The 15,732-nt window shown below is 30.5% G+C and overlaps 2 protein-coding genes across 4 annotated transcripts; one reads left to right on the top strand and one right to left on the bottom strand.

The window, feature by feature from the left end:
• LOC110653909 (glycine cleavage system H protein 2, mitochondrial) lies at positions 1 to 3,023 on the bottom strand. Of its 2 annotated transcripts, none has more exons than XM_021809708.2 (4): positions 2,874 to 3,023; positions 1,959 to 2,125; positions 1,046 to 1,305; positions 1 to 299 (listed from the first exon to the last, which is right to left on the bottom strand). In XM_021809708.2, exons 2-4 carry the CDS (start codon positions 2,035 to 2,037, stop codon positions 171 to 173), a joined length of 468 nt encoding a protein of 155 aa, XP_021665400.1. In that variant the 5' UTR covers positions 2,038 to 2,125; positions 2,874 to 3,023; the 3' UTR covers positions 1 to 170. The 2 variants fall into 2 exon arrangements, with proteins under 2 accessions (XP_021665400.1, XP_021665401.1); XM_021809709.2 differs by having other exon boundaries at positions 2,774 to 2,996.
• A 7,189-nt stretch (positions 3,024 to 10,212) lies between these two features.
• On the top strand, positions 10,213 to 14,936 carry LOC110653910 (RHOMBOID-like protein 12, mitochondrial). 2 transcript variants are annotated; one of them, XM_021809710.2, is made up of 8 exons: positions 10,215 to 10,671; positions 11,428 to 11,548; positions 11,961 to 12,080; positions 13,210 to 13,320; positions 13,673 to 13,717; positions 14,309 to 14,413; positions 14,498 to 14,539; positions 14,686 to 14,936. In XM_021809710.2, exons 1-8 carry the CDS (start codon positions 10,262 to 10,264, stop codon positions 14,773 to 14,775), a joined length of 1,044 nt encoding a protein of 347 aa, XP_021665402.2. In that variant the 5' UTR covers positions 10,215 to 10,261; the 3' UTR covers positions 14,776 to 14,936. The 2 variants fall into 2 exon arrangements, with proteins under 2 accessions (XP_021665403.2, XP_021665402.2); XM_021809711.2 differs by lacking the exon at positions 13,210 to 13,320 and having other exon boundaries at positions 10,213 to 10,671.
• The last annotated feature ends 796 nt before the right edge of the window (positions 14,937 to 15,732 follow it).

Raw genomic sequence — 15,732 nt, 5'->3', positions numbered from 1 at the left:
TAAAACACAACTAAATATTTTTTTAATGTTAAGAGAATAGACATTAACACTGTTTATTAGTTTTATTATTAGTAGCAAAGAGAAATGAGAAAAACACAACTCAATAAAATATCAAGGCAAAAGTGCATTATTTAGTTAAGCAAAAGGAGGAAGTAACCCACAATTTCCACTCAATGCTTTGCATCTTCTTCTTCACAGAACTTCTTGTACTCATCTGAGTCCTTCAAGTTCTTGAGTTCACCAACATTACTAATGTCGACCTTTATAATCCATCCCTTCTCATATGGGCTTGAGTTTACCTGCAAATTGACAAATGAAACAAACATAACTACACAAGCGAGCACAAAGAAGATCATAACTCTACAGGGGAAGTGTTAATGCCGAGAAATCAAACATCACCATGAAGCAAGGAAATTGGAAAAGCTATGATCTTTCATATGATCACAAACTTGGACTAGGGGAAAAAAAAAGAAAAAAGAAAACTAAATAATTAAATACTTTACGCATAATAACTCAAATGTTAATCTGCTTAAATTGTTAAGCAGATTATTATTATAATTATTTCCTTGCTATATCTTTCTGCAAGTAAACCTCATTCCTATAGCAAAACAATTATACCCTAAAGTTGGAGGAATTAGATTGTTAATAATTGGTCAGAGGAAAGAAATAACAATATGAGAAAAAACAGAAAAATGATACCAACAGCAATTGACAAGAATGCCATCAAGGACAGGACACATTACAGGAAGAACAAATGCCAGGCACCCAAACTGACATGCACCGTGAATATATCTCAAACACAAACCTTTTAGAGTAGGAGAGATAAGTTTTAGTTTTGTTGAGTTGTACATTCTCAAATAGACGTGTAAAATTGAACAAAACCTGCTTAATTTTGTCATAATCACTATTTCTTTAACAACTGCACATAACAAATCATTTAAAAAAAAAATAGCTCAAATAATGGTAAAATGCAACCTACAAATGATTTCATATATAAATTAATGTGGCAAAAATAATATATATAGGACCATACAAGAGGACTAACCAAAGCAGGGGAGTTGTTCAGCTCTTCATTGACTTCAACAACTTTCCCTGAAACAGGAGAATTGATATCACTAGTAGCCTTAACGCTTTCAACTGCACCAAAACTATCGCCCTGTTTTACAGCAGTACCCACTTCCGGTAATTCAACATACACAACATCACCTAAATGATCTTGTGCATGATCAGTTATACCAACAGTAGCAGAATTACCATCAACTTTCACCCACTCATGACTGTCAGCATACTTCAGATCCTTTACGACTGTGAATGGATTCAAAAAGTATAAGCAAAATCAACAACGGCCCAAGTTGTAAGAAATCAAACAATGAACCTCAGAATCCCACAAAACTGAAAATCAGAAAATGTAACAAAGCCTCCACAAACAAATGAAAATGGCAGCTGAATATGAGATCAATTCAATGGAGTATAGCAAGAAGCTTTGTTTAGCTCAATGGAAAAGATATAGATTTCCAACAAAAAATAATTGATGTTTGAATTCTAAGAAACTTAAGATTTCCAGTTCTTTTAAAATCAATTTAACAAATAAACAAAAAATGAATCAATAGAAATACTAGATCAGACATCAGTGTTTTACAACAGTAATTAAACTGAGTAAAACAGCATCAGTAAAGGCAAAGTCACTAGAGATCACATAAAAAATAAAGAATAAAAACTTGAATGATACACTCAAACCAATACTAAAACCAAACAAAACCCAAATGCAAAAACCAAATCTTTTTACCAATAGAGAATTAGAGGTCACGTATAAGATCTAAATCCACATGAACAACCCATGGATCACATATGCATGTCACCACATGATGAATAACAAAGACACAAGACAAGAGGAATAAAAAAAGAAAAAATGGAAAGGAAGTCAAGAAACCGTGAAGAAAAACTGTAGTATCATTTACCAGAAGAAAACGCTCTGTGAAAAACTGATATCCTTAGGTAAGATGCAGCCTTTGAAGCCCACAACAACCGTGTAGCCATAGAGAGAAAGAGACCAACAAACTCTTCTAAAGATTCCCTTTCACGGTCACTCTTAATTTTATATTCAATGGGAGGGTTGGTAGGTGTCCTGCATATATAATTAATAGGAAAAAAAAATATAAATAATATAGATATTAGGTACACAACAACTGTAATACACATTACATTGTGATAAAAGTTTTCGCTCCACCAAACATAGTAATTAAATAGGTAACGTAATTTCTATTACACTACGGTGTTCCCAAACTATCATTTTCCACAGCAAAGTAAACCAAAAACAGCCATTTGAAACACGACAAAAAGTGCGTAATTCTTTTACTTTAAAGTCTATAGACACTCAAATAGGCAACAAAACCAATTGCTTTCCTTAGAAACTTAAATAGCTAAAAAGATGAAATAGACAGCAGGGGGGAAATAGCACCATCAAGCAAGCCATAAACAGTCCAAAAAAAAAAAAACTAACAACAGCAACAAGAAGCGATTCATAAAAACAAGAAACAGGAACTAGATCCTTTGATTCAAGCATAAGAAATAACAAAACCCAACAATCCCAAAAATGCCATAAATTCCACTGTTGCGCCACAAATAATCAAACTCGAAACCACACAAGCAAAAATATGACAAATAAGAAACAAATCTCTTAGTGAAACGAAAATCAAATCAGCAAGTCGGGGACTTGAGAGGTAAATCTATGACATTCAAATCAAGAATTTGAAAAAAAAAAAAATTTAAAGACCCAAATGAGCTGCTGGAGAACAAGCCAAATCTACTGAAAATGAGCCCGATCAGCTGTTGAGACCGATGGAACGAAAGAAACGACCGAAGGAAACGCTGACCTTGTCCGAAGAGAAATGGCCTAGCAGAGATTGAGAGAACCGATGGAACGAGGGAAGGGAACAGAGTTGGCCACCGAAAGTTAGAATGAGAGAGGGAAAAAAGAGTTGGCTGTGTTATTCGACTTTAGGTTACCTTTTCTTTCAAGTCAAAACTACGTAGTTTTGATATTACAATAATGATTTATGTAATTATAATTAAAATTTATTGTAATTAAAATAAAACTAAAATTTATTATTTTCGTTTTGATAATTTTATTTTAATAAGATATAAAATGGCCCATCTCGACAATTAAAATAATTAATATTATAACTTCTTAAACATTGTTTTAATTATTATATTAAATTGTCCCTTTATAATGTGATTCATATAATTCCTTTTTATATAAAAAAAAATATAAGATATTTCATCATTGTTGTGAATAATTTTCTTAATAAATTAATTAACTATTCACGTTTCATTAAATTTTCACTAATAAAATCTTATAATAAAACAGTTTAAAATAATTTTTATTTATTTATTATTTAATATTTTAAATATATTTCTCATATAAAATTAACTTCATTTTTCATAAGAAAAAATAAATTTAAATTACATTTTATAAATGAAAATTTTACTTTAGTATATCATAATTTTATAATAATATAATATTTAATAGTGTATTTTTTATATTGAGAGCATATATGTATTATCTAATAATCTAGTTTTATCTTTCATATAAAATTAACTTGATTTGTATAAAAAAAATAAATTTAAAGTGAAAAATAACCATATTTTATAAATATATTTTACATATTAGTTATATCATGATTTTAAATATTGTATTATTTTTTTAGAATAATTAGAAATATTATAAACATATTATCAATACTATAAAATACAATAACTAATATAAATACTTTTATAAACAAGTCAGTTCACAATTATTCAAACGGGCCTTTATCATAAATCTATAAAGAAGTCAATAAATGAGTTTTATTCTAATATAATTTATGAATTTGTTTAATTGATAAACTTGAACTCAGTTTATTTATTAAATAAATATAAAAAATCATTTTAAATTTAAATTTTATTCATTTAAAAAACATGATAAATCAAGTTAAATTTTTATTAAGCTAAGTTTCAAAGCAATTTGATTATTTATACTTCAAAATATTAGGTACCAAATGAGAACTATATGTTAAATGATGAAAGCTTATATTATTTAGATAAAACCAAACAGCCACGTTTCACGGCTAATTATTAACGATGTTATCTTTTTTTATTATTTGAGCTCCTCGCATATACTTTATTTTATTTCTTATTTTTTATATTGTTATTAAAATTAATTTATGTGATCATAAAATTGACCAACTTTCATATAACAATCTTGAACGTATTAAGAACAAAAGTTCAAGAATCAATTTGAACATAATAAGCATACGTAATTGGTCATGAAATTTAATTACGTGATCATACGATTGAACAAATTTTCATGCATCAAATTTATTGTTATTATTAATAACAATTGGACATGAATTAATGCGACAGTACTTTTGAGAATTGGCCATGTATCCATCCAAACAATTTAAGGGAGTATTTGATTCACTTATTAGATATAATTAATAGTTAATTGTAACACCCCAAAATTTTAAATTTTATTATTTTATGAGTATTATTGATATTTTAATTTTATTTAAATTTTAAGAAATTATTTGAGATTTTTCAGATTTTAAAAAATAGGGTTCGATTTTTCGAAAATATAAACTTTGATGATTTTTAAAAATTAATTTAAAGACCACGTGGCAAAACTAAAAATATATTTGGAGTCTATGAATTTTTCTGAGTTTTCTGGAATTTTTTCAGAATTTTTGGACCTCATTTTCGATCCCAAGGCAAAGTAAAAATTTAAAATTTTGTATCCTGAATCGAACCAGCCGAATCGAATTGGACCGGATCGGACCGATCGAATCGGACCGGTCTTCTTCTTTTTCTTCCTCCTCCCCACGCGCGTCCGACCCCTCTCCCCTTTTCTCTCTTTTTCTCTCTCCTCCATCCTCCCCTTGCCGCGCCGTCACCTCCCCTACCACCTCACCATGCGCCGCCACCCCTCCCCACGGCCACGCTTGGAACGCCGAAACGGCTCCGGTAGAGCGACCAGCTGGACCGCTTCGTCTTCCCGCCAAAATCCGTCGATCCAAACCACCAATCGACCGGTCTTGTGTCTAAACTCATCTACTCGTCGAGAGCTTTCCATAGACACCAAGAACACTAAAATCCATCGAGTGGTTTGTCCAATTTTTGCCCGGTAAGTTTTAGCCTATTTTGATTTTCGGGCTAGATTTCTCGCAAACCGTGAATCCCACGAAAAAACCGAGAGTACCAGAGCGCTCCACTCGTCGAGAGCTTCGCGGCGACATAAATTTCGAATTTTTCCGACACCATTTTTCGGTGGGTCCCACGGAACTTCGCAGTGTCTTTCCAAGCATTAAATGAGCTTAGAAAATTCTGAAAAAATTTATGTACTAACCCCCGTGTTGTGGGCTTCGTGTAGGTATCCTCAATTCGCGGAAAATTCGACAGTTGACCAGGTCTGTGAATTTCCTACGCATGCACTGCACGGAAAAGTCTCCGAATTGGATCGAGGTTTTGGCTACCCCCTCATTGTCAGACGTCCCGAGTGCGTCCCTGAAGTCGGAATCGGCAAAGGTAAACCTGAACCTTGTTTTTTCGTAATTTTCTAGTGCTTAAATAGGATTAAAAATTCATAAAATATTCGTGGTAGCTCAGAAAATTATGATTCTTTTTGCAATAGCCTATTAATATTGCTAAGGACCGCGGGGCAAAGTTTTAGAATTTTTAGAGCTTGTTTGGGTAGTTTTTGCAAAAATGATTAATTATAAGGACTAAATTGAAATTTTATATATTGTGATGGATGACTGATTTGATGGGCTCAGGAGGGGCTGTGTGATGTGATTGAATTGTGGATATATGGATTGTGAATATAGAAGTGTGTTTTGATTCCTTTTGCATGTTAGGTAGGTCCTAGGTATATGGGAGACTCTGCCGGATTTTCAATACGACTTAGGACGTATTTGGTCTTTTCATGATTTGTATTGAGTCATTTGTATTAAATAATTGTAATGTAATTATCAGGTGAGCCAGGACAGCCTTCTTCCTCTGCCCAGCCACCACAATGACCGTTGTCAAGTCTGTGAGTAAAATATTAATTTTAATTGTAATTTTGATATTATTATATGTTTAAGCATGCCCATGCATCACTTATATGCATATATCTATGTAGATAAATCTTAGGCACGATTTATGTTGCATTCATAACTGTGAAAGTGCCATGTATGTTGTTGTGGTAATTTGGAGCAGTGTGCATGCGTTGGCATGCGTGTGATGTGGTGTGGACTATGGATAGGACAGGTAGTCACGGCTTGAGTTCTTCGCTGGGACCCGATCCTTCGGGGTAGTCACGGCTTGAGTTCTTCGCTGGGACCCCGATTTGATTTATTAAGCGAAAGTCCGGCTTGAGTTCTTCGCTGGCACCAGGTTGGATTTAAGAGAGCTGTATAGGGGATCAGCTCCCATATATTATGATTGATATTATTGGGTGTGTGAGTGCTCCAAATTACCTTATTGCTGTTATGATGTGAATTTATTACTGATGCTGCATTTCACTCCACAGGGTGCATTAGTTTTAGATAGTTATAGAAATTATGGTTAAAATTGATATTTTACTCTCTGAGTTGAACGCTCACTCCTGTTCAATATTTTTCCAGGCCACAAGAGGATATTTTTGAGGTTAACCTGCTTTCTTCCCTCGCAGGTTGTTTATCAATGTTTGTGTAATTTTATTAACTCCTAGAATTTCCGCATGTGTTAGAAATGTTTAAATGATTCGGGTCTGTAATATAAATTGTTATGTGGACCTGTAAAATTTTTATATGCATGTTTGATGGACTGGATGAGGGAGCTGAGCTCCCATTTATCTTTATGTTGATATGAATATGTGGAGGGTGAGCTGAGCTCCCCAATTGATGATACATTTTGTTTACAGGTCGGGTGAGTCAAAAACTCCCCGTTGAAAGGTCCACTTTATGGCCGGACTCTGTCCGGTTGATTTCTTGAAATTGGGCCCAAATGGGCCTTAAAGTTGGTTAATGAATAGTTAGGCTTACTACGGGCCTCGGGGGCTTTAGGCTGGCCCAGGTCCTAGTGCCGGTCCCGCCATAGGTTGGGTCGTGACATTAATAGACACCAAAATAAGTGAACTAGAGTGCTCAATAAGTTTTAAAAAATAAAATTGATAGCTGGCAAGTAACTGATATGGTATCTATCAGCTGCAAATTGTATTAACTATATTTTTAGAGCCGTTTCACATCAGCTAATAGTTGATTTAATTTTATTTTTTATTTTGATTATATTATCATTTTTTATTTACCTAAAAAATTAATATTATTAATACTTTTATCTTTTTTATTTGTAATTTTAATATTTTAATTAATATCTTTCAACTTTGTTAAAATATTTTTTTATTAATAACATAAAATATAAAATATTTATTTATATCTAAAAACTTAAAATTAATTATAAGTTTTTTCTTTATCAACAATAATAATTACTTTATTATTTTATCTATATTTTTAAAGTTATTTAATTATTTTTTCAAAAAATTTAATTATTTTCTTATTTTAATAATAAAATAAATAATAAAATATAATAGATTAATAATTATATATTTATTTCAATAATATAATAAATAATATAATATATTAATTTAATAATTATATATTTAATTTAATAATAAAATAAATGATATAATATAATAAATTTATAATTTTATATTTATTTTAATAACAAAATAAATTATATAATATATACTCTTATTAGTCATTTCACATATAAATAGCAACAGCTAAATACAGTTTTATCAAACACTTAATATAAATCAGCTATCATTAGCTACCAGTTATCAACTATCAGCTAACAGTTATCAGCTGTATTCAACAGTTAAACCAAACAGGCCTTAAACCATTAATTAGTATTAATAAATCTAACAATACTAATAATCACAAATCAATTTAATATATTAAAATAATTTATCATTAATAAATTTGATTAGAGAATCATTGTAAATTAAGTGAAATAAAATTCAATTTGTTCATAATATTTAACTTATTTTATTTTTAATTTTCGATCAAATTTAGTTTAAAATTTTCAATTTATATTTAAATTAACTTAAAATTAACGAATTTATAACTCATTCATCAGTTAGTGCGCGAATCTCTTATTTTTTTAATATTTTTAATATTATTTTTTTAATATTTTTAATATTACTTCATTAATTTTTTTAATATTATTTAAATAATTATAATTAATTAATTTTATATATTTTATTTTTTTAATATTAATTAATAATATAGAAATAAAAATAAAAGTTTCATATTTTTAATTTTATTTTTATAAAATATAATAAAGAACAATATGATTTATTTTTTTTAGTAAGAATTAGATGAGCGGTGATTCAAATTTATATCTGTCAAGTGAATATGCTTTTAATCACTAAACTATATTCGGCTAAGCTAATGATTTGATATTTAAAAGCAGTGTTTATATTCGACCTATAAGAGAGAAAAAAATAAAATATATTAATTTTATTTAATATAAATTTATTTTTTTTATGAAAATGAATTTAATATTTGATAAATTAAATATTTATATTTACATGTATTTTAAATATAAGTATTTAATTTAAAAAATTATAAGTTTATTTTTATATAAATTTTATAATAACTGATATAAATTTTATAATAACTATGTTTAAATGAGTAATTTTCAATCCTTACTTGCATAGTTAGGGATGGCAATGGATCGAGTTTTTACTGGTATTCGATCCGACCGAATTCTAATAGGACGGGTTTGAGTATTATATAATCGAGTTTGAAGAGGGTTCGGATTTGAAAAATAATAGCCGTGGCGGATTTGGGTCGGTTTCGGATTTTATATGTTGAGTATCCGTTACCCGAACCCGTTTATATAAACACTTAATTAAATATAAAATATATATTTTTATAATAATATTTATAAATTTTTATATGTTTTATTTTATATAAAATAGAATTTAAATATTTATAAAATTATTAAAATTTTAAAATATAAATTATTAATTAAAATAATTTTTTATACAAAATATTAATTAAAATATATAAAATTAAACGGGTTCGGGTTTTTTTTTTAGATAATAATAATCGAGTTTGGGACGGATTCAGATAGTTGAGAACAAATTTTAAACGAGTTTAGGACGGATTCGAGTTTTGATAATATTAATCGGGTTTAAATTCGGATAGAGTAATTTAAGCGAGTACTCTGTCCATTGCCATCCCTAGGCGTAGTTGATAGGAGGTGCCAATGACATGTTTTAGGGCAAATTAAAGCACTTAGTATATTAAAATATAATGTATCACATTTTTATAAAAATAATTATTTTATAAATCAAAGAGAGTAAAACTTATAATATTGTATTTACTTCAATTCTTATAAATTATATATATATACGTTTGAATCGAATTAACAACTAATATGATTGATCAGTCTAATTTATTTATGATAATTAATTCTGGCAACTACGTTAATTTATAATCCATATTCATGTAGTCGAATTGGGGTGCCAATGTCATGTTCTAAGGCAAATAATAGCATGTGCTTGTTGTATTAAAGCCATAATTTTCATAAAAAAATAAATATTGTATGAATTATCAAGACTTATAATGGTGTGAATATTCACATGCACAGGTTTAATAGAAATTTATTACATACATCAATATGTAAAAAAACATTTCATAAATAGTGATAATAACAAGTAAAATATTCATAAAATTATTTGTTTTAAATTTGATTATTATTTAAAATAAGATTGAATTTATTTAATTTTATATATTTTAATTAATAATTTATATTTTAAAATTTAATAATTTTATAAATATTTTAATTATATTTTATTTAAAATAAAAATATAAAATTTATAAATATTATTATAATAAAAAATATATTTTATATTTAATTAAATATTTATATAAATATATTTAAACAATAAATATTTAATATATAAAATACAAATCATTTATAATTTCAATTATATATATTTTAAATATATTTTATTAAAATTCGATCGAATTAAATATTTTAAAAAATCTGATCTATTATCATTCTGACCAAAAATTAAAAAATTACACACATATTTTTATATGAGATGCATTATAATTTTAACAAAAATGATAATCGTACGATCATTAATAATTTCCCATGCTCTGCAAGCAAAGAATTTTTTTTTTTTTTTAAACCAAAGATTTTCTTTTAAACCTACCAAGTGCACAAAGCGCTCAAAGCACAAGGGAAAAACAAAATGCAGAGACTCATCTCTCTCAAGCTTGCTTCATCAAAATTCTCTAAAAAGCTCGCCATCAGCACAAATTCTTCACCTTCACTTTCTCATCCTTATTACAATGCCTTCACTTTTCTTGCCAAACCAACCCACCATAGCTACCAGCAACAAAATTACATCTTCGGCTTTTCTCAATTGAGCCGAACCCACAGCTCCCATTCATGCCAATATCATCATACTCTTTCTCCGAAAGTTCATGGCTTTCTGTCAAACCCATTGCTTTCAAAGAAATTTATGTCAAATTTATCAAATACCCATTTCAAGTTCTCAAGCAAAGGGCTTGCTGATTACAAATTTGGCATTTTCAGTGCACGGTTTGCCAGAGGATATTCTGGGTTCAATCAAGGTTTTGGTTCATATGGGCGTAGCAGGTAATTGGTGTTATATTTGGTTTACAAAAACTTGCTATCTCGCATGAATATAGATTTCTTGATACTTAATTGTGTTTATTGTGTTGAATTTTTTTCCGGGCCGCTTTGTCATGAGTTCCAAATGCTCCTTTATTCTTAACCAAAAACTCTAATTATTCTTCAAGCCTTAGGTTTCTGAATTTAATTAAACCTGCTTCCTGAATTTAATTTCATTTGGATAAAACAATACTGATAGATTAGTCTTTTTATGTTGAGACCTTGATTATTAGTAATCACCTTAATCTATGAACACTATTGACGATATTTTTAGTTCGTAATGACTTAAGCATGTTGCTTTTAACTTGCTTATCTCCTACATGAAGGGCAATAAAGCTCGTTGAATGACAAAAACATAAACTTTTGGGTGTGAGCTTTTAATGGAGGGCGGGCTTAGTGTTTTACTTTGTCGCAAGCAAGAGTTCTCTTTTCATTCTTGAAACTAGCATTACAACTTCTTTGACACTTAAATCATTTCCAATAATTTTTTTCATCTTAGTACCATTTTGCATCTTTCCTCTTTAACAATTATACTTGCTGGCACTAGATGGAACAAGTGTTGGTTTGGTTTATCTGAAATATTTCATGGTTTCAATGTGTGAGTTCCACATTAAATGCATAGAAAGTAAATGGGTTTCATGAGAATAATATTTCATTGGAAGGTTTATCTTATAACTTAGACTCATATTTTTTATTGGTCAACATTTCTATTGTTTGCAGGGGATCATGGTTCTATCAGATATCAGCTAATGACATGGTTTTAGGTTTGATCTTAGCCAATGTTGGTGTCTTTATGTTATGGCGAATTGCTGATAAAAAATTTATGGTGAACAACTTTATGGTGAGTTCCCAGTTTATGAACTAACTTTTACTAACTGATGCCACAAAGAAACTTTTATTCACTGGGACCCCTTCACTGTAGGAAGCTCTCTTTTTGCCCTTGGACTGGTGATCTAGTGGGTGCAAGGACCCAACACTTGAGAATCCTTCCTAGTAGTGTTATTACATGAACATAGCTTTGTATTATGTTGACAAATGAGTACTTCTGTGGGAGAATTTTTATAGTTGCACACAAACACTGCAGGCACATTTTCTGGTCTTAGATTATGCTATGATTATGGAATAGAGGATCCGTTACACTGGCGTAGAATGGATCCTTGTATAAATCCTTATATGATGACATGGTTTTTTCATCTGACAGTAATTTAATTCAATTTCCATGTCACCCTAATTATCTTGATGTGCCTGGGCAGATTTCATTGGACAATTTCAAAAGTGGACGTGTTCATACGTTGATTACTTCTGCATTCAGTCATATTGATACTGAACACATCCTATCCAACATGATTGGACTTTACTTCTTTGGGATGAATGTATGATTGCCAAACTGTAAATTCTTCGTCATTATAACCATTTGCTCTTATAAATTGCTTCTGTTCAGTTGGTTATTGATTTCATTATAGCTTTGTTCAAAGATGCATTCTGGTATGTATACTAAATGATAACATGAAAAAAGAACAATTTTTTCTGGGAAAGACTGATTTAATTTCCTTGGATTCATTCTTTAAATGGACTTAAAATTCTATATTTGAGCAGTCTAAATATCCTGGTGGGTGGTTTCAAAATTTTTCCTAGTATGGTTTCAGAATTAGTTGTTGGTTATAAATATAAGTGGCGATATTATATCTTGTTATATCAAATGTAAGTTCTATGAATTTTCCTTTGTCTGTATTACTAGATGAATAACTAACACAAATTGCAAATATGATGGCCAGTGAAATTCTCTCTCTCTCTCTCTCTCTCTCTCTCTCTCTTTTGTTTACATGTAAAACCAGATTTATGCTCAAAGGAAATCAGCTATGTAAAATATGAAAAATTTGGATGGTCATGATTTTTCACTCATTATGCAGTCAATCTAAGATTCAGTTGTTTTGTTTGGATGGATATTTACTTAATCCAAAATCCGTTTCAAGATAATAGTTAATAATGATATTTTTGTTCCTTTTTTTGGTGATCTCTTTTTTACTATTTACTTGTGTGTTTTTCCATGAAAACACAATTAACTAATTTGATTTCCTTTGGACATTTAAATATGGTTGCCATCACCTTCAATAGGGCAGAAGTTAAGCTGTAAGTTATGAGAAGTTAGATGTTGGAATTGTGAGAAAGGGTTCTGTTTCAGAACTGGTTGTTAGGACTTGGAATATAGAGAATTCATAGAATAACAGCAATTAATGTCTACTCTTCTTTTTGTTTCTTTTAGCGATTAAAATTTCATTTCTTGTGAATCATAAACCTCATATTATTTCCCAATGTGTTATGAAAAGTATGTTGACACCTAGCAGCCTCACCACCAACCACCCAATCTTCCCCGCCCCGCACGCGGCGCCCCCCCCCCCCCCCTGGCGCCACGGCCGATAAAGTTGTTTCTTCGTTCAGTTCCTAAAGCCTGAATGTGTCTGCACTGTGTCTTTTTTCTTTTTTTGTTTTCCCACTGGTCAGATTGGAAGAACTTTTGGACCTGAGTACTTGTTAAAGTTGTATCTAGCTGGGGCAATTGGCGGTTCACTGTTCTACTTGGGACACCATGCCTTTATGGCCTTATCAACAAAGGTACAACTGCTCTCCAACAACCATTCTGCCGTGTTTTTACGAGGGAGCAAGTCATAAGGATGATCGATACATCCAAATATTTGCTGGATAACATGTTATGCAGATTTGATTTACTGATATTTGAACTTTCACATGATATTTTAGTTGGAATTCAAATTAACAAAGCAATGCCTGCATGCTGACATGGACATGAAAATTCCATTTAAGATATTTTTAAAGTGATAGCAAGACATTTACAACAGCATAAGCCTGAATATTCCTGTTGGAATTCTAGTTAAAACATTACAGTGATTCCTGGACCTTTTGATGGCCCATAAACCTGATTCTGATCTCAGCTTTTTTCTGACTACAGGGACAAGGAATGTGGGTGACGGACCCTTCAAGAACTCCAGGATTGGTATGCATTTTGGAAACTGCTTATGTCAAGTTTTCTTTTCTTTTTTATTTTCTGCTAAAATCAAACTATTTGAGCCAGCGAATGTTGAGATCCTTATCACAAATTCAGGATCTGCTGTCAGTATTTGAGGAAGAATACTATCTCTATGGAATGTATCCTTTGATACCTTGAACTTTGACTTTGAAACTGATGAACACGTAAACTATTCAACAAATTGATATCTGAAATGAAAGAAAATGATCATGAGAAATAAGGACTATTGTCAACCCCAATTCCAATGTGATATCTTTTTGCGTAACCGTCTTTTATATCTGTTCTTATGGATGTTGAAATTTGTAAAATATAGTTTCTCACCTTAAAAAGTTAAAGCAGCTTTAATTTGTTTTCTGAACACCTCTTAAATTATCCTATAAATGATTTGTCAAATCATCTACTTAATTGCTTGGGTGATATGTTGATCCGCACTGTTCTCTTTGTGATGGAAGTGTTAGATTAGTTCTTCGTTTCCAAAATGTTGTTGCCTTTCTCTTCTGCTGAAACATGCAAATAGATCATTAATTTAACTCTCGTGAATATGCTTCTATTTTTTAGGGGGCTAGTGGGGCTGTCAATGCTATAATGCTGCTGGATATATTCTTGAATCCAAGATCCACTCTTTACTTGGATTTTATCATACCAGTTCCTGCCATCTTACTGGTAAAGCCTACTTCTATAAAATATTAATGATTGTTTCGGTCTGTTTTGCAAAAGCTTATGATATTCCTTTGAACATCGATTTAGGGAATCTTTTTAATGGGGAAAGATGTATTGAGGATATTAGAGGTGTGTTACTTTTCTTCCTTTGGCTTTGTTATCATCTTTGCAACTAACCTTTTCTTTTTGTGTGATCGTGTATTTATGGAAACAACTAAATCCAACCAATCTAAAACGTGACTTCACTATTGATTGGTGTCAAATTGTTTTTCCAGGGAAATAGTAATATTTCAGGTTCAGCACATTTGGGGGGTGCTGCAGTTGCAGCTATAGCATATGCTCGAATTAGGAAGGGACGTTTCTGAATTCTTGATAGATATAGTGACATCTGATTCTAACTTATGTTTAATTGTTCATTTATGTTTAGTACAGAATATTTCCTTGGCTTCAATTCCCAACTGTGGATGTGATGTAGAAAACAAAGAACACTCAAAAGGGGAAATGGAAATGCTCTTTAGTTTGATTAGTTCTCCATTGTCAATAATAATCATAATCAGCTCTCCAAAAGTTATCTAAGTCTCTGTTTTGTGGAAAATAATTTATGTATGAAAAATGTTTTTCATGGGTTTTAATCGTAATAATCTGAATGTGTTTGTGGATGTAAAATAGCCACAAAGTTAAGGGAGAGATTAAGAAATGCCAAATCGATGCGAAACACTCGAAGGAGAAAAGGAAATAAACTCTCAAATTATATTAATTATCAATTGTTCATAATAAGCATTCTAGAAAAAATCTAAATTATATTGATATTTGTAGACTAATAACTGAATTAATTTAATCATAAAAAACCAACAATTCTAAATAATAAATTTTTTAAATAATTAAAATATTACTTCTTAATTAATTTTTCTAAATAATAAGAATTTAAAACTTCGTAATTTACCTTCTTTGATTGTATCATTCTGACACGACCTTGAGTTTTTTAGTGCAATATGCTGGTGAAGTGGAGATTGAGCTTATATCATGTACAGTTGTTGCAGTTTCTGGCAACCCCACCTGAAGGATTATACTAAATTATGCGCAAAAATTCTCAGAGCAAAGCCTTGCTGATGGCTCAATTAGCTGAGAGTAAATTTTATGGTTTTTCTATGAAAGTTTTGCTGGCAAATGCAGAGGATATTCCTGCAGCCGCAAAGAATTAGTTCCATCGGCAGGTCTATGCAATCGGTTTTGGTATAAGACCCTTGGAACTTCCTGTTTCCTGATGAGTGGAAATATAATTCACAATCCGCCACCATTCCTCTTGCATCGGTACTCGCTAG

The sequence above is a fragment of the Hevea brasiliensis genome, chromosome 17 (genome assembly GCF_030052815.1).
Source record: "Hevea brasiliensis isolate MT/VB/25A 57/8 chromosome 17, ASM3005281v1, whole genome shotgun sequence".
NCBI classification, from domain to species: domain Eukaryota; kingdom Viridiplantae; phylum Streptophyta; class Magnoliopsida; order Malpighiales; family Euphorbiaceae; genus Hevea; species Hevea brasiliensis.
The sequence above is the reverse complement of the archived record's forward strand: the minus strand, read 5'-3'. Positions and strand labels throughout refer to the sequence as shown.